General features: G+C 46.5%; 1 protein-coding gene, 1 non-coding gene and 1 pseudogene across 2 annotated transcripts; all 3 read left to right on the forward strand.

The window, feature by feature from the left end:
• Positions 1 to 535: 535 nt before the first annotated feature.
• PNMA8A (PNMA family member 8A) lies at positions 536 to 2,436 on the forward strand. The gene is given in 2 exon segments (XM_055551177.1): positions 536 to 2,035; positions 2,402 to 2,436. Coding segments are annotated over 2 exon segments (1,455 nt in total). The 5' UTR covers positions 536 to 615.
• Positions 2,437 to 19,308: 16,872 nt separating this feature from the next.
• On the forward strand, positions 19,309 to 19,381 carry TRNAG-UCC (transfer RNA glycine (anticodon UCC)). The gene has a single exon. It is a non-coding gene; the product is annotated as a tRNA-Gly (tRNA).
• Positions 19,382 to 24,624: 5,243 nt separating this feature from the next.
• Positions 24,625 to 25,156, forward strand: LOC129632001 (actin-related protein 2/3 complex subunit 3-like; annotated as a pseudogene).
• The last annotated feature ends 2,398 nt before the right edge of the window (positions 25,157 to 27,554 follow it).

The following is a 27,554-nucleotide window of genomic DNA, read 5'->3' on the forward strand; positions in this document are numbered from 1 at the left end:
TGGCTCGGTCAATAGGTTAACAGTCGCGTTCCCAGCGGCTCCTCAGGCCCAGTTGCGTAGCCCACGCGCTCGGAAGCAACCACCGGTTGCCATGGAGACCGCGGGCAGATGGCGGGAGCAAGCGCGCCCTGAGATGCCTGCCTCGGCTCCGCGCGGTTACTGGGACCTAGCCGAGGCGCCGGGAATCCTAGGAGGGGCGGACGCTGGCGTCCCGGCCCATTCGTCCACAGCATCCGTGCTGGAGCGGCCCGAGCTGGCACCTGGCCAGCCCGGCGGCTTCTCTGTGGTTCGTCTGGGCGTCCAGAGGCGGGGCTGCCTTATCCCTGTCCCCAGGCCCGGTGGGAGGGGCTGAGCGCGGTTTTCGGCAGATTTCAGGACACGTGTGAGCACCCGGGGCCCGGTTTGGGGAGGAAGGCCCTGGGAAAGCGCGAGGCCTCTTGCAGGCCCACCTTGGAGGGGGCAGCTGAGATCTCTGAGCCTGGTCGTGTTTATCGGCTCTCTGACCGCCCTCTCCTGTCACCTTTCAGGATTGCTGCTGAGGGACCGCTGCAGGCTCGGTCCGCTTCGTAGACGCTTCAGCACACCTGGGAATCGAGCCCCGCGGTGTCCACGACCATGGCGGTGAACCTTTTGGAGGACTGGTGCCGGGGGGTGGAAGCGGACATCCATAGGTCCCTGTTGGTCACGGGCATTCCAGAGGACTGTGGCCAAGCGGAAATCGAGGAGACCTTGAATGGGGTCCTCTCCCCGCTGGGCCCGTACTCCGTGCTCAACAAGATTTTTTTGAGGGAAGAAAATGCCAAAGCTGCCCTCGTTGAGGTCGGGGAGGGTGTGAATCTGAGGGCCATACCCCGAGAGTTCCCAGGAAGGGGGGGCATCTGGAGAGTGGTCTGTAGGGACCCCACCCAGGATGCTGAGTTCTTAAAAAACCTGAATGAATTCTTGGACGTGGAGGAGCGCACCTTGGAGGATGTGGTGCGCCTGCTTGAACTCAGCAGGGCCTCACCACCCCAGACCCAGAATCGGTCCACCGAGAACTGGGCAGAAGCTTTGGGCGTGTTTCTGGGAGCTGTGGTGCAAATCATCTACTATATGGTTGCCGAAATGCGCAGCCAGGAGGAAGCTAGGGCGCAAGATCTTGCCAAGGCCCAAGCGGTAGCATCCTTGGCTTCAGCAGCAGGGAGGAAGGTCAAGAAGGAGCCAGGGAGGGCTGCAGAGAGGGGCTCTGCCTTGCAGATGGAGAACCCGGATGGCTGGAATGACGTGGCAGATGGGGGTGATGGTCCTAAACCTTTGGTTTGAAAGGCTGGAGCTCTTCCTCACTCCAGGAGGAAGAAGCAGAAAAAAACTCCCAAGCAGGAACCAGTGCCCTGGAAGAAATCCCAAGGCAGCCATTCCCACAGCTCGGCCTCCTTGAAGCATCCTGAAGCTGATGATGATAAAAATAGGGAGACGTTAGAACATGTCAGGAACAACAAAAAGCCATGTGTGAAGCAGGAGGGGTCGGCTTTGAAGAAGGCCCCAGTAAAATATGCCTGGAAGTTTCCCAGCAACCTGCTTCATGTAGCTGCAAGCCGGGGAGTTGCCTCTGAGTCAGATCAAGATGGTGGTCTGGAGGGCCCCCCGAAGAAGAAGGCCATGGGCTGGGCCTCGGCAAAGAGCCCTGCCCACATGAGGAAGAAAAAGAAGGTGAGCTTGGGCCCTGTCTCTTATGTCCTTGTCAATTCGGAAGACCCCAGGAAGAAGCCAGAGGTTTCAAAGAAAGGGCCAGGCTCCGGCCGGGATGCACCGGACCAGAAGGCCCCTGGGGACCCCCAGCCCCATGAGTCACCAACCTCAGCCTCACAGGGTCCAGAGGCCAAGCCACAGGGCCCTCCACGTGCCTCCAGTGGTGAGAATGATGGCAGAAGTCATTTGGGTTGTGTCAACAAGTGGATGGAGGGGGAGGAGCAGCAGGGGAAGGCCGGGGCACAGGAACCCAAGGGGGCAGAGAGTCAGATGGTGGGTGAGGACCCCAGTGCAGTGGAGGAAGCAGGTGAGCCACCAATTGAGGCCTCAGAGGCCGAGAGCCCTGACCCCCGCCTCCTAGGAGCCCCTGAAGGCCGACACTTGGGGACACCTGTGGAGACAGGTCAGAGCAAACCCACTCAGCCATCCCTTGTAGATGAGTGTGTCTCCGTGGTACTCTCCAGTCATCTCTCCCTTCATCTGACCCATCTCCCTCAATAAGGGTGGCATTGTTTGGGGTCATGTTTGTCAGAGTAGAGGCCTTGAAGCTGGAGTTTTCTGGAGGCCTGGTTGGGAGATCAACATGTTCAAAGACTTAGAAAGTCTCAGGAAGTGAAAAATCTTTCCCAACACACCCTGCTTCTCCTCTTGAGCTGTTCTGACTTATCCACAGAACACAACGGGGACCATCTGCACCTGAGCAGTTGAAGAAGAAAGAGGCTCCAAGTTGGGAACAAAGTTGCTCTTGTTGACCTTTGATTGTTTTAGGAACTCACTTTGTAGAGATCGGACTCTCAGAGGTAAAGGGTGTGTAAGGTCTTAGGTGGAAGGAGTTAGGGAGGGAGGCATAGCCCCGTGCTTTTTTTTCCTCGCCTGGTCCTGCTTTTTCACCTCCTCCTAGACACAGCCTCAGAGGATGGAGAGTCATGAAGTACATTGGAAAAGTTCTAGAACATTCACTGTGACTCACAGGCTGGTTCACTGTTATGGTCGCTTATGTTTGGCCTTTCTCCCCCATTCCCTGCTTCCTTTTCTGGATGGTGAGCCAACCTCTCTCTTCAGGGCCTGGCGAGGTAAAGAGGTCGGCAGCCCTTTGCTCCCTAATATCCTCTCTGCTTCGACCACTGGGTAAGTTAAGTCAGGAGCGTCCCTGCAGACCTCACTTCCTCACTCCCACTACTTTTCAGTGTCCATCCTCCAGTTCTCTAACCGGACGGTGGTAAGGTCCCTACCCACTTACGCCTTGAAGTGTTTGCTTTAAGGTTCTGTTACTAAAACTGGTACTTGGATTCCCATGTGGGTGAAACCCTTGCAGGAAATCTGCAGCCAGAAAAGAGTGATGGGGGGGGCAGGAGTCTGCCATTCCTGGGTTCCCTGGCTCTACTTCCATCCCATGCCCCTCCCAGACTCTCTTTGAGGCTGAAGACCAAATCTCCCATTATAGGAAGAGATGGGAAAATATTCTTTAAAAATTGGCTGATCATTTGTGCCCTCTGAATAGACCAGAATGCCTTGTCTCCTGTGCGTGCAGGAGGAGGGGGAGGGCCAGGTTATCCGAGCTCAATGATTTCCAGACAGTATCCTGGAGAAGCCCAAGGTGTGCTCAAAGAAGTAATCCGAATCTACTTTTTCACATATTTATTTTTTAAAAAGTGACTATTTGAATGTATCATAAGCCAAACAAGTCACACCAGAGACTCAAAATATTACCTTTTGTTCATCAGTGTTTTGGTACAGGTATCCATTTTGTTGATTTCACTATTTGCATATAATCTAATTTTCTTGTAAATGCAGCTGATAGGAAAGGTTCCAAGTGGGAGAAGTTGGTCCGGCAAATGCCCTGTCATGAAACAAACACTCTGAAAGAATCCCTTGGTAATCCACATGTTATTGTCCTACTGTGATGCTGCGTTGTTTGATGGCAAAACGTATCAACACGGCGCACAGTAATTCATATTCTGTTTTGTGGTCTATCTTGTGACTTAACGTTTTTGTGATAAAGGATGTGAACAGTTATTAGATGTCGTTAGTGATTCAGCAGGTTTCTCATGGCAATTCATTTCAAAATTCTGGATGAGTCTGAGGATGCAGGAAAAAAGGAAACGGTTTCCATTTGCAGCTCTTCATCTGTGTGTATCACGGTTATCCTTGGGTCGATCGAAGCAAAACAAAACACGGGAGTAAACTGGCTTTTCAAGCTTGTGGCTCTCCAGCTCCTGATTTCAAAATCAGGTCCATTAGGGCTTCATTGTGTGAACAAATTGACACCATGATTAGTAAATGTAGATGTACATGTCATCAAATAAAGTTCAGCAAACTAAGTGATTGTTGAGTCTCTTATAGATGCAAGTGACATGAACTGTTTCATTTGAGGAAAGGGTTCCCCCCACACTGAATGATACACACTGTCCTAGACTCCCAGCCTGGGGTGTGTGCATGCTAAGTTGCTCCAGTCGTATTTGAGTCTTTGCAACCCTATGGACTGTAGCCCTCCAGACTCCTCTGTCCATGGGATTCTCCAGCTAAGAATACTAGAGTGGGTTGCCATGCCCTCCTCCAGGGGATCTTCCCAACCCAGGGATTGAACCCTCGTCTCTTACAGCTCCTGCATTGCAGGCCAGTTCTTTACCACTAGTGCCGCCTGGGAAGCCCCAGCGTGAGCTCTTGTCAAACCTGGGTTCAAGCTGGAAGAATCGTCAATTTTCCATGAGAGAAAGTCATCAAGATATCTGTCCCCATTGCTATATGACCTGCCACCAATGTGAAAACTCCGCCCCCCCCAACCCCAGATCCTGGGGTTTCTAGAGGTTCCTAGGACAGGTAACAGGTGGTATGGATTACCTGAAAGGGCGAGTTTACTTGTAAAAGCAGCTAGAAGATGAAAATCCTCTCTTCCCCTCAGACAGAAATTGAGGTTTTTTTCAGCAAACAATCGAGTTAAATTTCCTCTGCCCAAGCCCCTCCCCTGTTAGGGACCCCTGAACCATGGTGATCACTGTACCAGAGTCACGTGATGCCCTGGAGACCAAAGAAGCTGGACTCTGAGGACAGGGGAGCTAATTACACCCTGGAGTGTGAGCACAAAGACCCCGGTCAGAGGTTAATTTATTGAGTCCTCGCCTCCACCCCTCGCGGGGGAAAGCCGGATTTGGCCAAGATCTTTAAGTACCTCCCAGGAGCAGTCACTCCCTCCAGTTAGACCCAATCCACCAGGAAAGACTGGTAGTGGGGGGAACATGACCCGAGGTGGGGGAAGACCCAGGGGTGGGGCTCCGTGGGGTACGGGGAAGTCTCCAAGGAAGCCTCTCAGACTGTCTGTGGGATGGGGCAGTGTTCTGTTTGTGGTGTACCTTGGAGCAAGGCCCGGCCAGAGGTGCCTCCCGGGCAAGAGGGTGGGGGTGGGGCGATGCTGGGAGGAGCAGCTTGCACACAGACAGGAGGGACAGAAGGTACAGTTTGGTCATCCATCCATGACTCTGTTTAGCCAAAATTTATTGGTCATCTACCTTGAGACAGCCAGAAACAAGACAGACCCCACGGACTGCAGCACACCAGGCTTTCCTGTCTTTCGCTATCTCCCAGAATTTGCTTAAACTCATGTCCGTTGAATCAGTGATGCCATCCAACCATCTCATCCTCTGTTGCCCCCTTCTTCTCCTGCCTTCAATCTTTCCCAGCATCAGGGTCTTTTCCAATGAGTTGACTCTTCGCATGAGGTGACCAAAGTATTGGAGCTTCAGCTTCAGCTTCAGCATCAGTCCTTCCAATAAATATTCAGGACTGATTTCCTTTAGGATGGACTGGTTCGATCTCTTTGGTGTCCAAGGGACTCTAAAGAGTCTCCTCCTGCACCACAGTTCAAAACCATCAGTTCTTCAGCGCTCAGCTTCTTTATGGTCCAACTCTCAAATCCGTACATGACTACTGGAAAACTGGAAGTAACACAATATTGTAAATCAATTATGCTCTTTAATTAAAAAAAGGAATGAAATAGACCAACAAAACAGTGGGACAGAATAATGAGTCCAGAAGTAGAAATTTATTTTGAGTTAGCAGGGGAGAAAGAGGATTTTCTAAGCATAGCTAGTGTTAGGAAAACTGGACAGCCATTTGGAATAAAGGACTAAAGTTCTTTACTAAAGCCGGGTTCTCTACTTCCTGCTTTGTATGCCATTATCTTTCAGAAGGATCACAGTCGTACATTTAAAAAGAAATTAATAAGCGTTTAGATAAAAAGAGAAGTAATTGTTCTTTAGTCGCTCAGTTGTGTCTGACTCTTTTGCACAACCCCTTGAACTGTAGCCCGCCAGGCTCCTCTGTCTGTGGGATTTCCCAGGCAAGAATACTGGAGTGAGTTGCCATTTCCTTTTCCAGGGGATCTTCCCAACCCAGGGATCAAACCTACATCTCTTGCATTGTAAGCGGATTCTTTACCATTGAGCCACCAGGGAAGCCACAATATCTTCAGTTCAGTAGCTCAGTCGTGTCCAACTCTTTGCGACCCCATGAATCGCAGCACGCCAGGCCTCCCTGTCCATCACCAACTCCCAGAGTTCACTCAAACTCACGTCCATCGAGTCCATGATGCCATCCAGCCATCTCATCCTCTGTTGTCCCCTTTTCCTCCTGCCCCCAATCCCTCCCAGCATCAGAGTCTTTTCCAATGAGTCAACTCTTCGCATGAGCTGGAGCCTCAGCTTTAGCATCATTCCTTCCAAAGAACACCCAGGACTGATCTCCTTTAGAATGGACTGGTTGGATCTCCTTGCAGTCCATGGGACTCTCAAGAGTCTTCTCCAACACCACAGTTCAAAAGCATCAATTCTCTGGTGCTCAGCTTTCTTCACAGTCCAACTCTCACATCCATACATGACCACTGGAAAAACCATAGCCTTGACTAGACAAACGTTTGTTGGCAAAGTAATGTCTCTGCTTTTTAATATGTTATCTAGGTTGGTCATAACTTTCCTTCCAAGGAGTAAGCGTCTTTTAATTTCATGGCTGCAGTCACCATCTGCAGTGATTTTGGAGCCCCCCCAAAATAAAGTCTGACACTGTTTCCACTGTTTCCCCATCTATTTCCCATGAAGTGATGGGACCAGATGCCATGATCTTCGTTTTCTGAATGTGGAGCTTTAAGCCAACTTTTTCACTCTCCTCTTTCACTTTCATCAAGAGGCTTTTGAGTTCCTCTTCACTTTCTGCCATAAGGGTGGTGTCATCTGCATATTTGAGGTTATTGATATTTCTCCCGGCAATCTTGATTCCAGCTTGTGCTTCTTCCAGCCCAGCGTTTCTCATGATGTACTCTGCATATAAGTACTCTGCATATTGTACTCTGCACAATATCTTATTTAAGCCTAAAAATAATAATAATAATAATGGGGAGGGAGGTGCTATTATGTTCCTCCCCATTTTTATAGACGAGGAAACATCATCTACAGGTCAATAACCAGGCTAAGTTCACTCCACTGGCAAATGACACAGCCCAGGTTTGGAGCCCGGGCTTCCAAGATAGGCTGTTACCCAAGATGCCACCCTACTCCCCCACCTCTTCCATGCATGATTAAAATAAGTGCAAAGCCAAACAGTCATGCGATCTCATCATTCACATAACAACTGGGCAATAATGCAAAAGTTTAGGGGTGCCCAGTGCTGGAGAGGGTTTGGGGGAGCAGGCTACCAGCTATCCCTTGTTTGTTTGTTTTTTTTTAATGAGAATGGCATGATGCGTTCAAAGTGCTGAAAGGGAAAAACCTGCAACTTAGCAGACTCTACCCAAATGTTCTTAATAGGCATGGAAATCAGTACATCCTCCTGAGAGTGACATGGTTCTGGCCAAATACACTCATCAAACTGTGCTGAGAGATGCCAGGACTGCTGATTATAGCGCTTTTGTAAAAGGGAGGTGGAAACTGGAAATAGTCTTCCAAAGATTTATGTGACACCATAGAAAAGAGCACTGTGCGGTTGTCAAGATAAAATGGATCTCTGAGCGCTGATTGTCAGGCCATATTTTTAAAACCTTTTTCTTGAAAGGTAGGTGCATCATACGTGTTCAGCTGGATCCATTTTCACAAATGGAATCCACCTGTGCAGCCCCCTAAACGCCTAAGGCTCACCCCACCAAACTCTATTCTGTACCCTGCCCATCCCCTGCCCATCCCCTTCGGCATCCACCTTGCAGAAGTAAGTTTCATCCAAGCCATATTATTCAGTGAACAAACCATGGTGCCAAAAAAGAAAAAAAAAAAGATGCTTTAGGATCTCTTTTGTTGAATATTTTATCAGAAGAAATAAACACACGTTTTTATGTTAATAAATGCATACAAACATATTTGTTTTAGGAAGGTACAGGTACATACATTTATTTGATAGTGATTACCCTTAGAATGGGAATGGGGCTTCCCCAATGCCTCAGCTGGTAATGAAGCCACCTGCAATGCAAGAGACACAGGAGACGTGGGTTCAACTTCTGGGTCGAGAAGATCCCCTGGAGGAGGAAATGGCAACCCACTCCACTGTTCTTTCCTGGAAAATTCCATGGACAGGGGAGCCTGGGGGATTATAGTCCATAGGATCGAAAGAGTCAGACATGACTGAGTGACTAACCTCACATGCTCACCCTTAGAGCTTGGGACTGGGTGGAGGACACTGGAGGCCAGGTGAAGGGGGTATAAGGGGGGCTTTGCAGCTGTCCATACTTTATTTTGACTGCTTGTACTTTGTCAGTTTCTAACCATGCACTCATATTGGATGTTTTGTTTGTTTGGTTGGACCTGCAGCTTGAGGGATCTTAGATCCCCAATCAGGGATCAAACCCATGCCACCTGCAGTATAAGCTCGGGAGTCCTAACTACTAGGCTACCAGGGAAGTCCCATAATGGGTGTTTTTTTAAGCAGTCAATATTCCATCATAAAATGATGTGAAGTGCTGACATACACTACATGTGGCTGAACCTCAATGCAGGAGACCTCGGTTCAACTCCTGGGTCAGGAAGATTCCCTGGAGAAGGGATAGGCTACCCACTCCAGTATTCTTGGCCTTCCCTTGTGGCTCAGCTGGTAAAGAATCCACCTGCCATACAGTAGACCTGGGTTCGATCCCTGGGTTGGGAAGATCCCCTGGAGAAGGGAAAGTAAGAGAAGCCAGGCACAAAAGGCCACATATTGTGTGATTCTATTTATATGAAATGCCCAGAACTGGGAAATCTGTAGAGACAGAAAGTAGATAGTGGTTGTCAGGGCTGCAGGGAGGGTGAACGGGTTCCTCTAAGACTGTCACACTTCTACTGCTTAATGAGTTCAGGGTTTCCTTTTGGGGTGATGAAAATATTCTGGATCTAGATAGAGGTGGTGGTTGCCCCAAACTGTGATTGCTAAATGCCAATGAACTGGACACTTTAAAATGGTTAATTTTATGTCTTGTAAATTTCAATGCTATTTTAAAAAATTGTAGTAAAAAAACTCTAGATCATGGACCTTTTCAGGGGGAGGTGGTACTATAGAGACTCTCCTTTATACTTTTCCCTATATTAAAAAAAGCCACAAGGGACTTCTTTGGCAATCCAGTGGTTAAGACTCCGCCCTTCCAGCGCAGAGGGCACAGGTTCCCTCCCTGGTCAGGGAAATAAGATCCCACATGCCTCGGGGTGAAGCCCCCTCACCCCCTAAAAAAAGCCACGATGCCAAATGCCCTCGTTGGCTGCAGACACCACATCATCTCTGGCTGCCGAGTAAACAAGCCGTGCTGCAGATCTTGGAAGAACGCTTTTGCTGTCCTCTTTCGATGTGTATTTGAGTTGTTGTTTTTTTTTCTTTTTCATCAACGTGTTTTCAGTTGTAAAGTTTTTAAGCTTCCCAAGGGTCAGTTTTTAAAATTCCGGCCTGGGCTCTTCTATTCTTGCAAAACTGGAAAAGCAAGAGGGTTTGCAGAGAGTACAAGTCTGGTCAGCTCAAGTAAAGTCAAGTCCTGGGGCCCCCACCTCAGTGGGAACGGTGTGGAACATTGGTCAATGTGTAGCTAATGTCAGAGATTAAGGCCTGCTCTCACGCTCCAGGCTTGTTCTGGGTGTTTCCCCTGTGACTTTCACACTTGATAAGAAATGTGAGTACTTACAGAACGTTCAAGGGCAAATCTCTGAAGCAAAACTTTCCCTCCCACTGTTTTTCCATGATTCTGTACACCCTTAACTGAAGCATTTCCTATGAGGGCAGGCTGGCTGTTTTTAAAACTGTCAACATGTAGGAATAGGGAGGGAAACATCCAAAATAAACACGCAGAAAACAGAGAGATAGGTCAGTCGTGCAAGAGGCCTGGCTGCAGGACTGTTTATCTGATAAATATTAAACTGTATGATGAGCCTGCGATAATAACAATAGTTTGGTACAGACTGAAGAAACAGAGCGACCAAAATCTACAAAGAGTGCAGTACAGGTGGAGTTTCAAACTGGCGTGGGAAAGAGGAATTATGCAGAAAGTGGTCTTGGGACAATAGGTAACTGGGGAAAAAACAGCTCACTCCTGATACCAAAATAAATTCCAGACGGATCAAACGTGGAAAATAAAATTGCAAAATTTTACTTGCAAAAATAAACAAAGTAAACTGGTTGTTTATCCAGTCCATAAACAATAGCTTACATTTTCGAACCCCAACCTCCCACTCCATTCCTCCCCTAGGCCCCTCTTCCTTGGCAATAACAAACCTGAGTCTGTTTCATTGATAGGTTAAATTGTCATATTTTAGATTCCACATATAAGTGATATCATATGGTATTTGTCTTTCTCTTCCCAACTTATTTCACTTAGTATGAGCACTTTTCACTTTCATGCATTGGAGAAGGAAATGACAACCCACTCCAGTGTTCTTGCCTGGAGAATCCCAGGGACGGGGGAGCCTGGTGGGCTGCAGTCTATGGGGTCGCACAGAGTCGGACACGACTGAAGCGACTTAGCAGCAGCAGCAGCAGCAGCAGAGCATCTCTAGTTCCATCCATGTTGCTGCAGAGGGCATTATTTCATCCTTTTTTATGGCTGAGTCGTATTCCATTATGTGTATCTTCTTGATCCAATCATCTGTCAATGGACATTTAGGTGGCTTCTGTGTCTTGGCTATTGGAAACAGTGCAGCTGTGAACACTGGGGGGCATATATCTTTTAGAATTAGAGTTTTCTCCAGATATATGCCCAGTAGTGGGATTGCTGGGTCATATGGTAATTGTATTTTTAGTTTTCTGAGGAACCTCCATACTGCTCTCCACAATGGCTGCACCAGTTTACATTCCCACGAACCATGTAGGAGGGTTCCCTTTTATCCACATTGTCTGGAGGGGAGGAAGATTGTCAAAGCTGAGTGGACTTGCAAAGTGCAAAGATCTTACTTAAATGTAGGCAACCCTGAGACCCAGCAAGGGGCTCCAGTCTGCTGTAACCCAAAACCATCAAAGAAAGCCTGCTTCTTCAGCACTGTGACTAACAGAAAAGTTAAAGTTATTACCTGAGGGGAAAAAAAATAACATTAAATCAAAAGGTAGTGACAAATTGGGGACAAATAGAGATTTCGTGCCTCCCTTTTCGTGCTCATTAAATGATCAAGAGAAAGAACAGTTGAGAAAAATAGGCAAAAACCTCGAATTGGAAGTTTATTGAAAAACAAGTTTCCACAGTAAACGCATAAAAAGAGGCTCAACATCACACTTACAGAAAGAGTGCGTGCTTGATCAGTCTTGTAGGACTCTTGGCGACCCCATGGACTGTAGCCCACCAGGCTCCTCCGTCCATGGGATTTCTCAGGCAAGAATACTGGAGTGGGTTGCCATTCCTTCCTCTAGGGGATCTTCCCGACCCAGGGATGGAACCTGCGCCTCTTGAGTGTCCTGCGGTAGCAGGTGGATTATTTACCACTGCGCCACATGGGAAGCCCAGCTAAAGAAACAGTCATGAGATAAGAATTGACTGAGATAAGGATGACCTGAGAGATCAATGGAATAGAGCCAAGAGTCTAGAAAACAACGAGGACCTTCCTTTGTCCACGAATCTGACTGAGAAACGTTCAAAATTGTGTAATAGCCAGTGCTGGCCAGGGTGTGATGAAACGGTGTCACTCACTGTTAGTGGGAGTGTGAACTGGTTTAAAGGCCATTTGGCAATAGCTGTCAAATGTTCAAAATGACTTTTTTTTGGGCTCCCAGGGAACCTGTTGCTAGCAGTTTTCTCCTGCAACGTAGTCTTAAATGAATCCCGTGGTAACTCCTTCAAGGGGGCTTCCCTGGTGGCTCAGACAGTAAAGAATCCACCTATAATGCAGGAGACCTTTTTTCATTCCCTGGGTCAGGAAGATCCCCTGGAGGAGGGCATGGAAACCCACTCCAGTATTCTTGCCTGGGGAATCCCACGGACAGAGGAGCCTGGCGGACTACAGTCCAAGGGGTCACAAAGAGTCGGACTCAACTGATCGACTAACATTTTCACTTCCTACAAACTTTTTAGCATCACATTGGGTCATTTTCTAACAGACGAAACAGCCCAGAACTGAGGCTGGTTCATGCAGGTGAGGAAAGTGCAGTTGGTGTTAAGGAAGACCTGGTGGAAAGAAGGTTCCAGAACCTGTGTATAAAGCCACAACGGGGTGTAGACAACTGTGAGTTCCGCCAGCGTCACACATTTGCCCACTGGAAAAGTCCTCGTCTTCACGTATTGACAAGGGCACTGACCTCGAACACACAGAATCCATCACACCCTCAAAGGGTGGAACCTTGTGCGCAGGAAGTTTATGGAGAAATTTGGGGGCGTGGTTGGTTGGACCAAAATGGAAGTGGGGTGGTGCGGAGAGCACACAAAACTGAGCCCCACTGTTCTGAGCAATCGGTTTTTTAGAATACAGTAAGTTCCCTATATACAAGCCTTCAAGTTGCGAACTTTCAAAGATGCGTGTCCCAACGTGTGTCCCGTCAACGCCGGGTGTGTGTGAAATTGCATCTCGCCCTCCGTCTCCTATTGCTGACGACCCTTCGGCTCTACCATCTCCCACCCCTCCTCCCTCCTCCCGTCAGTAACTCTTCTTGCTTGTTCATTCAACGCTAGCACCTGTATGCCAGCTGCTGAACTGTACTATTGTACTTTTCAAGGTACTGTACTGTAAGATTAAAAATGTTTTCTTTATTTTTGTGCCTTTTTAATGCCTCATTTGTGCAAAAGTATTAGAAACCTATTATAGTATAGTATTATAGACTAGATTGTGTTAGTTGGGTACCTGGACTGTCTTTGTTGGACTTACGAACTCGATCTCAGAATGGAACTTGTTCATATGTAGGGGACTTACTGTATGTGTCCAGGGTCCTGGCTGTCATGGTGATTCCTCAGAGAAAGGCAACACTGTACTTAAAAAAAAAAATAAAAAGGTGAAATTACCCCCAAACCACATTTACAGATATTGCTAAGTTAACCAGATTTTTCAGCTGTTATTGGCAGCATTTCCTACCATTTTATGGACAAATATTTGCACTTCTTATAAAGCCTCTTTGTCTTGGAAGGTGTATCCCTGTGGATGCTGGTTAGTTTTTAAACACTTTTGGTCTGGGCAGGTCCGTGCCTGCAAAACTCCACCAACTATTTCCACAAAGTGCATGCCTTGTCACGCTCAACTCCATGACAAGTAAACCTCAGGCACGGCCGTCCTGGAGGAGGTTCTGATCCCTGAGTAATAATTCTATAAGAGCCAGTGAATGTGTAACCGCTGTCTCGTGATGGCATGCTGTGGGGGACATAAGCTTGGTGCCTCCCCGTGACTTTGACATTCAGGCTAAGCGATGTGAACAGCTGAGATTCTTATTGACTCTAAAATGAAAGTTCCCCATTGTTCACCTCCTGAAAATTGACATATGCTTGCTAGATAAACTGTCGAAAATTGTTACCGTACGAGAGTAACAGATAAGTTTTGAAGAAGCAAAATTTATGGTGGAGGCAAGATTAAGCCCTATCAGATAACAAAATGCGTCATCAATGGGTAATCATCCTAACCACTTGGGGCCCACAAGTACCAGATTTTCAGTTTTGAAGAAGGCAGTGTTGCGATTCAGCAGGCAAGATAAGAATCACATGTCCAAACCTTTCTTTGGCGACTGAAGGGATAAAAGCTAGATTTCCGTGTTCCTTTCACTGAAATCCAGATGGATCCAAAATTGAAAGGCAAACCACGAAGACATGAAGCACTCCACGAAAAAAAAAAAAATGGTGAATCAAAGCATGCACTTAAAAGAAAACAAAACCAAACAAAACACGTACTTAGAAGTTGGTGGAATCTTTTTCTAAGCAGAAAAACAGAACTCAGAAACTATGAGGGGCAAACTTGATACATTTGAATTTTAAAGCTTGGATGCAATCAAAAAATCAAGAAGTCTAAAATGCTGACTGACAGACTGAATGCATAGATTGGAAATCATTCCATTGATGTGTTTTTTTCTTCCTCCTTCCATTTCCAAAACTTATTCATTCCTGTATTTTTTTTTTTTTAACATTTTCATGGTTGTTAAATGAGCTGGTCTCAACTTGCTTTTCAACAATGTCCCAGCTCTGGTAACAATTTTCCTTGCTATTGTTGTTAACAATTTTTAAACAGCTGTCAGTTCTAATCTCTGTTATACAGATCCAGAAGGATTCAAAGTGGTGTGGTGGGGGAATTTTTTCTTTTTTAATTTCTGATCAAATTGTGAAACTCTTGTCATTTCTAATATTGGTAATGCAGATCCAGAAGGAGTCAAAATGGTGCAGTGGGGTGAGGTGGTTTTTTTTTTTTAGTTTCTGAGCAGAATTGTGCAACTTGTCATTTTTTACCACAAATGAGAGACTCACAAGCGAAATACTCTGAACTTGCCAACCTGAAGCCATCTAGAATAGAAAACCATTGTGCTCAAACTTGTTACCCTGGCATTTGTTACCAAGTTCTTAGGTCACAAGGCTGAATAAATCCTTAGCAGATGCTCTTGTCGGTTTTTGGAGCCTGAGGAATGTGAGAGGCAGCTGCTGGATTAAACAATCTCACAGGCGCCGAGTACGGGGCTGTTCCAACATGGCTGAAAGTGTTTTATTCAGTGACAGATTTACAAGAGCAATCAGAGATGCAGAAAAAGGAAGGGGGAAAAAAAAAGAAAGAAAAGAGAATCACTGTGGCTGCTGCCAATAATGTGGTCTTGGCTTCCAACACATTTTATTTTTAGGTTGTGGTGGTTTGGTTTTTATTTAATAAGGAACCATATAAAGAAGAAAATGAGAAACGACCCATTAACCCACAGCTGAAATAGCCCCTGTGGACTTTAAAAATAAGGTAAGCACAGTGTTAGACATTCAAGCAGAGCAAAATTGAAAATAGAAAGCACCCACCCCATCACCCCTCTCCTCTGCCTCTGCCGAAGCCTAAGACCATAGCATGTCCTCATTTTTCCTTCAAAAAGAGAAGACATGTTTATGAATATCCCAGCACATCTCTCTATGTGTGTGCCTTGTGTACTGGTGTGTGTGTACATGTGTCTATGTCCATACGTCGTATGTACATGTGTGTATGTGTGTGTATATTTTTGTGTGTATGTGTATATAGATGCATATGTATTTATGAGTATTCGTATGTACATGGTTGGATATGTACACGTGTGTATGTGTGCATATCTGTATGCATTTATGTTGGTGTGGTACATGTGTGTGTTTGTGTATGTGTGTGTGTGTGTATGGTAACAGCAGAAGTAGCCAGACAAATGTCTTCATGTGCGCTTATATATCACACAGGATCTGTTAAGAAATATTAGCAGTTCTACTTTCCAGATGGACTCAGAATCCATCTACTTTTTTTTTACATTTACTTATTTGTTTGTTTATTTAGGCTGTGTTGAGTCTTTGTGACTCCAAGACTCTAGAGCACACAGGCTGAGCAGTTGCAGCACGTGGAGTCTCTAGCTGTGGCGCACAGGCTTAGGTGTCCCTCCGTATGTGGGATCTTGGGGCTTCCCAGGTGGCGCTAGTGGTAAAGAACCTGCCTGCCCGGGTAAGAGGCAGTAACAGACACAGGTTCCATTTCTGCATCGGGAAGATCCCCTGGAGGTGGGCATGGCAACCCACTCCAGTATTCTGGCCTGGAGAATGCCATGGACAGAGGAGCCTGGCAGGCTACAGTCCGTGGGGTCACACGGAGTTGGACAAGACTGAAACGATTCAGCACACATGCAGATGTAGAATCTTAGTTCCCTGACCAGGAAATGAACTCAAGTCCCCTGCATTGGAAGGTGAATTCTTAACCCCAGGACCATCAGGGAAGTCCCTTTAACTTTTCATTATTATAATTAGAGAAATACTGAGAGTGCCAGTAGTTTTACTGCATGCATGCCTGCTCAGTCGTGTCCTACTTTTTTGTGACCTCATGGACTGTAGCCCACCAGGCTCTTCTGTCCATGAGATTTCCCAGGCAAGAATACTGGAGTGGGTTGCCATTTCTTTCTCCTTAGGGGATCTTCCCAACCCAGGGGTGGAACCCAAGTCTCCCGAATTGTCAGGCAGATTCTTTACTGCTGAGCATCTGGGAATTAAATGGACATTCAGTTCAGTTCAGTTCAGTCGCTCAGTCGTGTCCGACTCTTTGCGACCCCATGAATCGCAGCACGCCAGGCCTCCCTGTCCATCACCAACTCCCGGAGTTCACTCAGACTCACGTCCATCAAGTCAGTGATGCCATATAGCCATCTCCATTGCAAATAACAGAACCACAGTTCAAACTGGCTCACATTAAATAACATTTTCTTACAAAGGGACTTTTTGTTTTCCCTGATAGCTCAGTTGGTAAAGAATTCACCTGAAATGCAGGAGACCCTGGTTCAATTCCTGGGTCGGAAAGATCTACTGGAGAAGGGATAGGTTACCCACTCCAGTATTCTTGGGCTTCTCTTGTGGCTCAGCTGGTAAAGAATCCACCTGCAACTTTGGAGACCTGGGTTGGGAAGATCCCCTGGAGAAGGGAAAGGCTACCCACTCCAGTATTCTGGCCTAGAGAATTCCATGGACTGTATAGTCCATGGGGTTGCAAAGAGTTGTACACAACCGAGTGACTTTCACTACAAAGGGATTTTTTTGGCTAACAGAATTCAAGGATAGTCTGACTTCAGGCATGGCAGAATCCAGGCGCTGAGCAATGGTCTCCCTCTGTCTCTAGAGTTTTTGGGGCATTGGCTGTATTCACAGCACAGTTCCAGCAACTCTGGGCTTCTGTTCTCCCAGATTCATCCAGGGGAAAGAGGAAAGAGAGACCCCTCTCTGAGTCACTCTAGGAAAAGCCCCAGGTTGAGCTGTTCGTGCCTGAGTGGGTCGTGTGCTGACCCTGGGACCAGATATAGAGTTCATGCCATGGGAATAACAGGGAGGAGATGGAGAGAGGCATGATTTCCTGAGGAACATGAAGGTAGTGGTTCTAAACAGGATGCTAGCTAGACCAATATGCATTTCACTGCATCATCATCATTATATTACCTGTAATTGTGTTTTATATTATTGTTTTAGGATTGTGCAGCATGACGCAGATTCCTAGTAGTTCTGCAAAACCAATTCCTTCTTTTGCTTTGCACACCTCTGGAAGACACTTTCCTAGCCTCCTTTGCATTTGAGTGTGACCACATGACTGAGTTCTAAGCCACAGGACATGAAAGGAAGGGAATTTAAACCTCCTGCCCATGATTTTCTAAATCTGTTCCTCTTTCAAGCCAGCTGGAAGAGAGATGACCCCCAGAACCTCAGAAGCCAAATATTGAACATGGGTGAGCCAGAAGGTGGAAGGAACTCGGGTTCTTGGAGTTCCTTGAGAACACCTTGAGGAAAATCACCTGCAATGAAGAACAACTGTGACTTTATGTGAGCAAGAATAAATTCCTAACACTGTTTGAGTCATTAGACATTTTGGGGTTGGTTTGTTAAAGCAGCTGATGTTACCCCGACTGACTGATACAACAGGAGAAATGAAGTTTATGGTTTCCACAGGTGAAGTCTACCTCGTAGAAAGATACATATTCCTTTCCCAGCTCCAGACCTACAAGTCACAGGTAGATTCTGGTGTAAATGTCATAGAGTCTCTTTCCAGGGAAGAGTGATAGCAAACATCTTCCCCTATGTATTGACTGCACCGAGTTAAGAGGCTGTATTTATTAGGCTATTTTACTTTTAGTCTAGAAGCTTAGGATTCTGTTTTTTAATTTTTAATTGGATGGTAATTGCTTTACAGTGTTGTGTTGGATTCTGCCATACAGTGAAGTGAATCAGCCGTAAGCATGCATATTTTCCCTCTTTCTTACATCTCCCTCCCACCCCAGGCTTCTGTTTTTAAAAAGCTGAATTGCTCTTGGAAATACAATGTGGGCAGAGCAGGGTGGTTTTATTGTTTGTTTGTTGGCACTTTTAGGACAACTGGGAATGTAAATGGTTCTGTCTCTGACTCTGTCCTTTCTGTGTGTCTCTGCCTGTTGGCTTTATCTTTTGAATCTGAGACCAATTTTTGTTTTTCAGGAGAAGCTCCTGGCACATTATAAGCTCACATTCCCCAAATTCTTTTTTCCAAAGAAGAATTGAGGCTGTTCTCTCTGGTCTTAAGGTCTGAGAGCCCACCCACTCCTGTACGTCTGTCCTGGCACCTCCAACAACTGTCTGGGTAATGCTAAGTTTCAGCCCATGGCTCTCTGGGCCAGTTTCTCTTCAGTAAAGAATGTGTTTGATGGCAATAGGTACTTATTTTTCTCACATAACACAAAATCTGGAAGAAGGTAGTTTCAGGTATTGGTCCAATGACATCTGATGTCCCAGGTTCTTGGTCTTTCTGCCTCATAATCCCTTAGAGTGTTGACTTTCATGGTCATGACTGTTGCCTCATGACCACAGGATGGCTGCCACAACTCTGACCATCACATCTACAATCAAGGTAGGAAGATTCTTGTTATCAGGGACGCAAAAGTTTACCAGAAGCTTCTCAGCTGACTTCTGCTTTCATCTCTTTGGCCATAATGGTGTCACATGACTGTGAATAGAAGTCAAGAATGCTGGAAAAATGAGTCCCTGATTTCAGCCTCAAAACCAGAAGTGGGTAATGAAGAAAGGGGCAGGGAACAATTGTTGGGTTACCATAGTAACCACTGGAGTCCAGTGTCATGATTGTGATGAATAAGGGAGTGTGAGAGAAGGAAACAGAAGGTCCTGTGGGGGTAAGGATGATTCCTCTCTCTGGAGACTAGGATTTACAGTCTGGGGGACAATCCATGGTAAGCTATGACTCTGAAATCTTCTGTGACAGGGAGAAGTAACAGCAACAACAATAATAATGCAGCAGTAATAATTAGAGTCTAACATATGTGCCAGGCACCTGCTCTACAAACACAGCCTCGTTTATTGCTCCAACAAACCCTATTATTATTCCTGTGATTGTAGCTTGACTGGGATCATGGATTTACTCTTATTCCTCACAGTGTGTTCCCCACTCAGCAGCCAGAGGGAATCTTTAAAACTGAAGTCAGATTGTGTCTCTCTCTATCTCACTCCCAATAAAAGCCAGAATCCTTGGGACTTCCCTGGTGGTCCAGTGGTTAAGACTCTGCACTTCCAATGCAGGGGATGCAGGTTTGATCCCTGGTTGGGGAAATAAGATCCCACATGCCACGGCCAAAAGATTTTTTAAAAGCCAGAGACCTTGCCTTGGACCCAAAGCCTCAGACAATCTGTTTTTCCTCCACTGGCCATCTCTCTGGCCCTATTTCCCCCTACTTCTCACTGCCAGCCACACTAGCCTTCTTGCTTTTTTCTCTTGAAAACTCCAGGCATGCTCCTGCCCCAGGGCCTTTGCACTTGCTAAAGCCTTCTGCCAAGATTTTTTCCTGATTTCCACAAGACTTGCTCTCTCACGTCTTTCAGGTCTCTTCTGAAATGTCCCTTTCTCTACAGGGTTTCCCTGACCCAGTCCCCCAGCTCTGTCAGGCCCCCTTCTTGATTTGTTAGCTAACCGGCACTTACCACCATCTTATCGCCCACAGAGTTTATTCATTTCTTTTTTTTTTTTCTCCTTCTCTAGAATGGAGATGGTCCCTGATGGTCCAGTGGCTAAGATTCCACGCTCCCAATGCAGGGGGACCAGGGGTCACAACTAAAAACCCTGCAACAAAGATCCTGTGTGTTGCAACTAAGACCTGATGTAGCTGAATAAATATACAAAGGCTTCCCTGGTGGCTCAGACGGTAAAGAACCCACCTGCAATGCAGGAGACCTGGGTTTGATCCCTGGGTCAGGAAGATCCTCTGGAAAAGGGAATGGCTACCCACTCCCATATTCTTGCCTGGAGAATCCCATGGACAGAGAGGAGCCTGGTGGGCTACAGTCCATATGGTCACCAAGAGTTGGACACAACTGAAGCACGGAGAAGGAGATGGCACCCCACTCCAGTACTCTTGCCTGGAAAATTCCACGGACGGAGGAGCCTGGTAGACTGCAGTCCATGGGGTCACGAAGAGTCGGATACGACTGAGCAACTTCACTTAACTTTTCACTTTCATGCATTGGAGAAGGAAATGGGAACCCACTCCAGTGTTCTTGCCTGGAGAATCCCAGGGACGGCGGAGCCTGGTGGGCTGCTGTCTATGGGGTCACACAGAGTCGGACACGACTGAAGCGACTTAGCAGCAGCAGCAGAAGCACCTTAGCACATAGCACACACACATATACATACATACACACACACATACACACACACACACATATATATATATTTAAATGTTTATTTTTAAAAAATACCCTTCATTACAATGCTGTGATGACTCAGTTATCCCCAATTTACAGACTGAGAAATTGAGGTCCTAGGAGATGAAGAAACTTGCTCCACCAAGTTTCTGCTATGGTAGTAAATTACTGTAAATTCATTCAAAGGACTGATGCTGAAGCTAAAGCTCCAATACTTTGGCCACCTGATGCAAAGAACCAGGTCATTGAAAAAGATCCTGATGCTGGGAAAGATTGAAGGCAAAAGGAGAAGGAAGGAGGTGGCAGCGAATGAGATGGTTAGGCAGCATCTCATTGGACATGAATTCAATGGACATGAATTTGAGCAAACTCCAGGAGTCAGTAGAGAACAGAGGAGCCTGATCCTACAGTCCATGGGGTAGCCAAGAGTCGGACACCGAGCAGCGACTGAATAACAACAACAACACAACAATAAATCACCACAAACTTAGCAGCTTAAAACAGCACACATTCATTGTCTTAAGTCCTGGAGGTGAGCAGTCTGTGCAGGTCAGCAGGGCCATGATCCTTATGGAGCTCCGGGCACCAGTCACTTTCCTGCCTTTTCTAGTGTATAGGGGCCGCCTGCATTCCTTGGCCCAGAGCCCTTTCTTGCATCTCTTGGAACTTGGCTTCCCTCCTTCTCTGACTCTGACCCTCCTGCCTCTCTCTTTTCTTTACAAGGAATCTTCTCGATTCTGTTGGGTATCCACCTGGATAATCTAGGTTCCTCTCTCCATCTCAAGATCCTTAACTTGGTCACATCTGTGAAGTCCTTTGCCACCGGAAGTGACACGCTTGCAGGATCAGCATAGCAATTGGCATTGGGGGACGTTATTCAGCCCTCCACAGAGCCTCAAGTTACATCTAGAAACTTGGATGTAACTCGCAGCACTGACATTCAAACTCCCATCTGGCTGACTCCAGAGTCCTGGGCCTGTCTTAGTCGCCAGAACAGTGGGTGGGGACCTGCCACAGCCCCACCCCCGCTCCTGTCCCCACTGTCCCCCCACTCCCACCCCTATTCAGTCCTGGGGGTTCAAAGCAAAGCTTCCAAATTCTGGGCCCTGCGTTCCCTCATTCCCTCCGTTCCCTCCGTCCCCACAGCTCCCCACCCCCAGCCAGTGGGCTCCCGCTCCTGGAGTGGAACTTGTTTCCTTTGGACCTCAGCCTGTGAACACCCTTCCAGGCCCTTCCCTCGCCCTCAGCCTGGGGACGTTCAGCTCCAACGGCACCAGGTGGGCGGGTTGGAAGGACCAATGGGCCAGATGGCGCCAGATTCCAGAGTGCCTGGAGGATTTGCAGATGGTCTGGGGCCTGGGGAAGGGCCCCCTCCCCACCCTGCTGCTCGTCCAAATGCCATGGCCAGCCACGAGGCAGGGAGAACTCCCACAGCCAGCCTCCTCGATTTCACAGAAAACAAACCTCAAACCTCAGATGCCTAACCCTCCTGTTTTTCTAGAAAGTTTTCCTCTCCAAGACTGTGGCTGGTGATTCTCCACTGTCCTTGAACCTCCAAGTGCCCCCACCGAGCCCGAATCCCCGACTGCTGAGCGCACATCTTCCTTTGTTAAGAACAGAGGCCAGACAGGCAGAGGTATTATGGGGTAGGGTTTGAGTCCGGATTCTGCAGCCCAACTGCCCAACTCCAGGAAGACTTGCCTCTTACCAGCTGTGTGACCCTGAGGAAGACACTTCCCCTCTCTGGGCCTCAGGGTTCTCATCTGCAAGATGGGGATGAAATTATAACCATATCTTTCTCTGAGGATTTTTTCTGCAAATAAAATGAGTCATATTTGCAAATTGCTTAGGACAGGGTCTGGTGTGTGAGCACTATATAAATTTTTGTTTAAAAATAAAATTAAATTAAAATTTGCTTCTTTAGAATCTCAGCCTGAAATTCGCCTTTGCCAACATTTACTTGTCTTTCTCTTCTGTTCTTGGAGGAAATGGCCACACTTCCACCAAAAGCCAGTCCCTTCTCTGCAGTGGGGTCCCATCTCCCCTACTTGGGGAAGGTTCCATCTCACACTAACCTGTTTAACAGTCTCTCTTGCATCAATCATTTCTTGTTTTTTTTAGACTCCCTTCCTGACCCCCACCTCCAGCCACCACCTCTCCTTTCCTTTTTTTAAAAAACTTTTTGGCATGCTCGGAGACATGTGAGATCTTAGCTGCCTGACCAAGAATCAAACCTGCTCCCCTCGAAGCGTAAGTGCAGTGTCTTAACCACTGGACCGCCAGGGAAGTCCCTCCCCTGTTTTAAACACCTTCAAAGAACCACCATCCTTGGGTTTGGACAAATAGACCTTTCACTCACTCTTCCAACTCTCAGTATCTGATTCTTGTCCCCACTTCTCAAACGGGGTGACTTTTACCAAAGTGCAGAGGCTTCCGTCATGTAAAGTCAACAAAACAGCTGCTTCTCTGCCCTTATCTGGCCATCCTCCCCTTCCCTGAAATCCTCTCCGCTCTGTGCTGGTTAAATTCTTACTTTGAAATAATTTCAAGCTTACAGTTGAGGTGCAAACCAGGACTAAGAACTGCATCCCTGTAATTTTCTGCCATGAATAAATCATCATTCCCTCTCTCTCTCTTTCTCCCCAGCCCTCCCTTTTTCTTCCTGTTAGGAAATGTGTCCCTCCCCTCAAAATGATATATTGAAGTCGTGAAGTCATAATCCCCAGTCGCTCAGAATGTGAACTTATTTGGAAAGAGTGGTTGCAGACAGAATCGGTTGAGTTGAGGTTTTACTGGAGTAGAACGGACTCCAAATCCCATGTGACTGGTGTCCTGTAAGAAGACAGTCACGTGAATCAAGACCAAGGCACACGTGACAGAGGGAGAAATGGGAGCTGTGCGGTTGTAAGCCAAAGAAAGCCTGGGCTTGTCAGCAAACCACCGGAAGCAGACTTCCCTGGTGGTCCAGTGGTTAAGAGTCTGCCTTCCAATGCAAAGGCTGCAGGTTCAGTCCTTGGTTGGGGACCTAAGATCCACTTGCCGGCAGCGTGTGTATTAAGTCACTTCAGTCATGTCTGACTCTTTGGACTGTAGCCCGCCAAGCTCCTCTGTCCGTGGGGTTCTCCAGGCAAGAATCCTGGAGGGGGTTGCCATGCTCTCCTTCAGGGGATCTTCTTCCCGATCCAGAATTTGAACTAACATCACAGCAACTAGAGAAGCCCTGGAGTGCCCCAGCTCGAGAAATCCGATGCGCCTTGATGAAGACCCTGCTGCTACTGCTGCTGCTAAGTCGCTTCAGTCGTGTCCGACTCTGTGCCACCCCAGAGATGGCAGCCCACCAGGCTCCCCCGTCCCCGGGATTCCCCAGGCAAGAACACTGGAGTGGGTTGCCATTTCCTTCTCCAATGCATGAAAGTGAAAAGTGAAAGTGAAGTCGCTCAGTCATGTCCGACACTTAGCGACCCCATGGACTGCAGCCTACCAGGCTCCTCCGCCCATGGGATTTTCCAGGCAAGAGTACTGGAGTGGGGTGCCCAGTGCAGCCTAAATAAATAATAAAATAAAAATATATAAATTAAAAAATCACCAAAAGCTAGGAAGAGGCAAGGAGGCAAGAATGACTTCCTCTAAAAGCTGCAGAAGCATGGCCCTATTGATTTCAGACTTTTGGCCTCAAAAAAGTGAATGAATATATTTCTATTGTTTTAAGCTATCCTGATTGTAGCATTTTGATATGGCAGCCCTAGGAAACTGACACACTCCATCCTCCATCCTTGTCTCTCTATATAGTATTTTTTTCAGAACTTTTTGAGAATAAGTCATGCTTCTTTACCTTTCAGTCTATCAGTGTTCCTTCCCTAAAAATAAGAGGGACTTTTTCTCACAGAACCATGGAAGTTATCAAAAATCAAGAAATTCAGGACTTCCCTGGTGGTCTGGTGGTTAATATTTCACACTCCCAGTACAGGGGCTAAAGTTTGATCCTTGGTCTGGGAGCTAAGATCTCACATGCTACCAAGCAAAGACTAAAAATAAAAATAAATGAAATAAAAGAGAGTAAGACCTAAGTTAAAAACTATTTTTTTGACCAGACCAGAACCACTGAGCTCTAACCAGATTCTCTTCATCGGGGTTGAGACCCGGGCGCCTCCAAGATGCCAGCTTACTACTCTTCCTTCATGGACCCTGACACCAAACTCATTGGAGACGTGGCACTGTTGCCCATCAGAAATCAGTTCAAAGGATCTGCCCCTAGAGAGACAAAAGAGACAGATACTGTGGATGAAGCTATCTATTACTTTAAGGCCAATGTCTTCTTCAAAAACTATGAAATTAAGAATGAAGCCGATAGGACCTTGATATACATAACTCTATGTTTCTGAGTGTCTAAAGAAACTCCAAAAGTGCATTTCTAAAAGCCAAGGCGAGAAAGAAATGTATACACTGGGAATCACTAATTTTCCCATTCCCGGAGAGCCTGGTTTTCCACTTAATGCCGTTTACCCCAAACCTGCAAATGTGGACGATAAAGTGATGAGGGCCTACGTACAACGGCTGAAGCAAGAGGCTGGACTGAGACTTTGTGAGAAAGTTTTTGACTCTCAGAATGATAAACCCAGCAAGTGGTGGACTTGCTTTGTGAAGGGACAATTCATGAACAAGAGTCTTTCAGGACCTGGACAATAAAGGCAGCCTTGGGCAGACACTGTCCTCATAGCTGTGGGCAGCATTTACAGCAAGATGTATGTAGTCCTTTGCCTTTATTTCCTAAAGTTTTATACAGAGGAGAGAAGAGTGTGTGTCTTTATTTGAAGAGCTCTTTATCAAGAAATTTGGGGTGGGATGGGTGGGGAAGAATGAGTTGTTGACTGGTGATTTGAAATGTCTGCAGTATTAAGCTGATGCTTAATAAATAATGGTAAAGAAAAAAAATACTTTTTAAAAATTCAGAAAGTTCAACATTAGCACCACACGCTTATTCAATCTAAAGTCCATATTCAGTCTCGTCAATCGTCCTAGTCATATCCTCTCCAGCAACTGTATTTTTCCAGCTTGGGATGTCATGTGAGACCAGAAGTTGAACTCAATCATCTCTTTCTCACCTCCTTCACTCTGGAGCCCTTCCCATCTTTCCTGGATGTTTGTGACCCTGACACTTTGAAAAGGGCAGGCCTCTTTTGTGTAATGACCCTGCATGTGGATTTGTCTGGTGTCTCCTGGCGATCAGATGCATTTTTGGCAGGAATTTCCCAGAAGTGATTCCCTGGACATGTCCTCCTTGGTCTGTCATTGCAAGGGCACCTGATTTCAGTATATTCTACACCTGGGGATGTTTGCTTTGATTACTGGATTAAAGTGGCATCTGCTAGGTTGCTCAGGTACGAATCATTACTTTTCTCTTTGTAATCCCTCCCTTAGCTTTAAACACATACACCTTGTTTTGTTATGTAAGCAGTACATCTTGAGGATTTCAGTACATTGTTTCCTAGAAAAGGAATCTTGCCATACCAGCAAAGAGAACTCTCTCCTGCTTTTCTTTTACATATGTGTTTCTCCCATTATATGGATGTACCATGATTTGCTAAACAGTCTATAGATGGATGGTGCTGGTGGTGGTTTAGTCTTTAAGTCAACTCTTGCGACTCCAAGAACTGTAGCCCACCAGGCTTCTCTGTCCATGGAATTCTCCAGGCAAGAATACGGGAGTGGGATTGAATCTGGGTCTTCTGCATTGCAAACAGAAATTTTTTACCGACTAAGCCACCAGGGAAGCCCCTATAAACGGATATTTGGGCCAATTCCAGTCTTTTGCTACTCCTTTGTTCTTCAAATACATACTCTTGGGGTTCTCCTGCCCTCTCCCTTTTGGCACAATGCTTAATCCTTTCTCTCATTTTCTCCTCTTCTTCCTGACACTGATCCACTATTTTCTCTCCTTTCTCCACACTCTCTCTCTAGATGATCTCACCCTGCTCCTCAGCTTAAAATTCCTCCCATGTGCCAATGATTTCTAAATTTATATCCCCGCCCCATCTCTTCCCTGCACTCCAGGCTTGTATGTCTGTTTGAATGTCTGCTAGGCATATCAAATTTAAGAACCCCCGCCTAAACAGAATTCCTGATCTCATAGCTCATTTCTCCCTAGAGTTTCCCCATCATAGTGAATATACCCACCAACATTCTAAACATTTGAGCCAAAGATGGAGTCATTTAAATTTTTTTTTAATTGAGGTACAATTCATGTAATATAAAATTAACCATTTTAAGCAGGAATAAAGTGTAGAAGTGTTAGTTGCTCAGTCATGGCCGACTCTTTGCAACCCCATGGACTGTAGTCCGCCAGGCTCCTCTGTTCATGGGATTTTCCAGGCAAGAATAGTGGAGTGGGTTGCCATTCCCTTCTCCAGGGGATCTTCCCGACCCAGGGATCGAACCTGGGTCTCCTGCATTGCAGGCAAATACTTTATCATCTGAGCCACCAGAGAAGCCCTTTCACTTTCATTGTTAAGCATGTATGACTTCTATTTATTTTTAAAATACTTTATTTATTTTTGGCTGTGCTGAGTCTTCGTTGCTGCAAGGACTTCTCTCTAGTCACAGCGAGCAGGGATTGTTCTTCATGTGGTGCGTGGGTTTCTTATTGCAGTTGCTTCTCTCGTTGCAGAGCAGGGGCTCCAGGGCTTCAGCAGTTGTGGTACATGGGCCCATAGTTGCGGTTCTGGGCTCCAGAGCACAGGCCTAGTGGTTGTGATGCATGGGCTTAGTTGCTTTGCAGCATGTGGGATCCTCCTGAACCAGGGATCAAACCTGCTTCTCCTGCACTGGCAGGAGGACTCTCCACCACTGAGCTACTAGGGAAGCCTTAAAAGTAACCATTTTAAAGTGCACATGAGTGGCGTTTAGTACCATCACAATGTTGTGCAAACATCACCTCTATCTAGTCCAAGAATTATAATCACCCCCAAAGGAAATCTGATACTGATTAAGCAGTCACTCCTCATTCCCCCCTCCCTCAATTCCTGGCACCTGCTAATCAATTTTATATCTCTACAGCTTTACTTATTTTGGAGAATTTTTTTTTTTT

This window comes from Bubalus kerabau, chromosome 17 (assembly GCF_029407905.1).
Source record: "Bubalus kerabau isolate K-KA32 ecotype Philippines breed swamp buffalo chromosome 17, PCC_UOA_SB_1v2, whole genome shotgun sequence".
NCBI classification, from domain to species: Eukaryota; Metazoa; Chordata; class Mammalia; order Artiodactyla; family Bovidae; genus Bubalus; species Bubalus kerabau.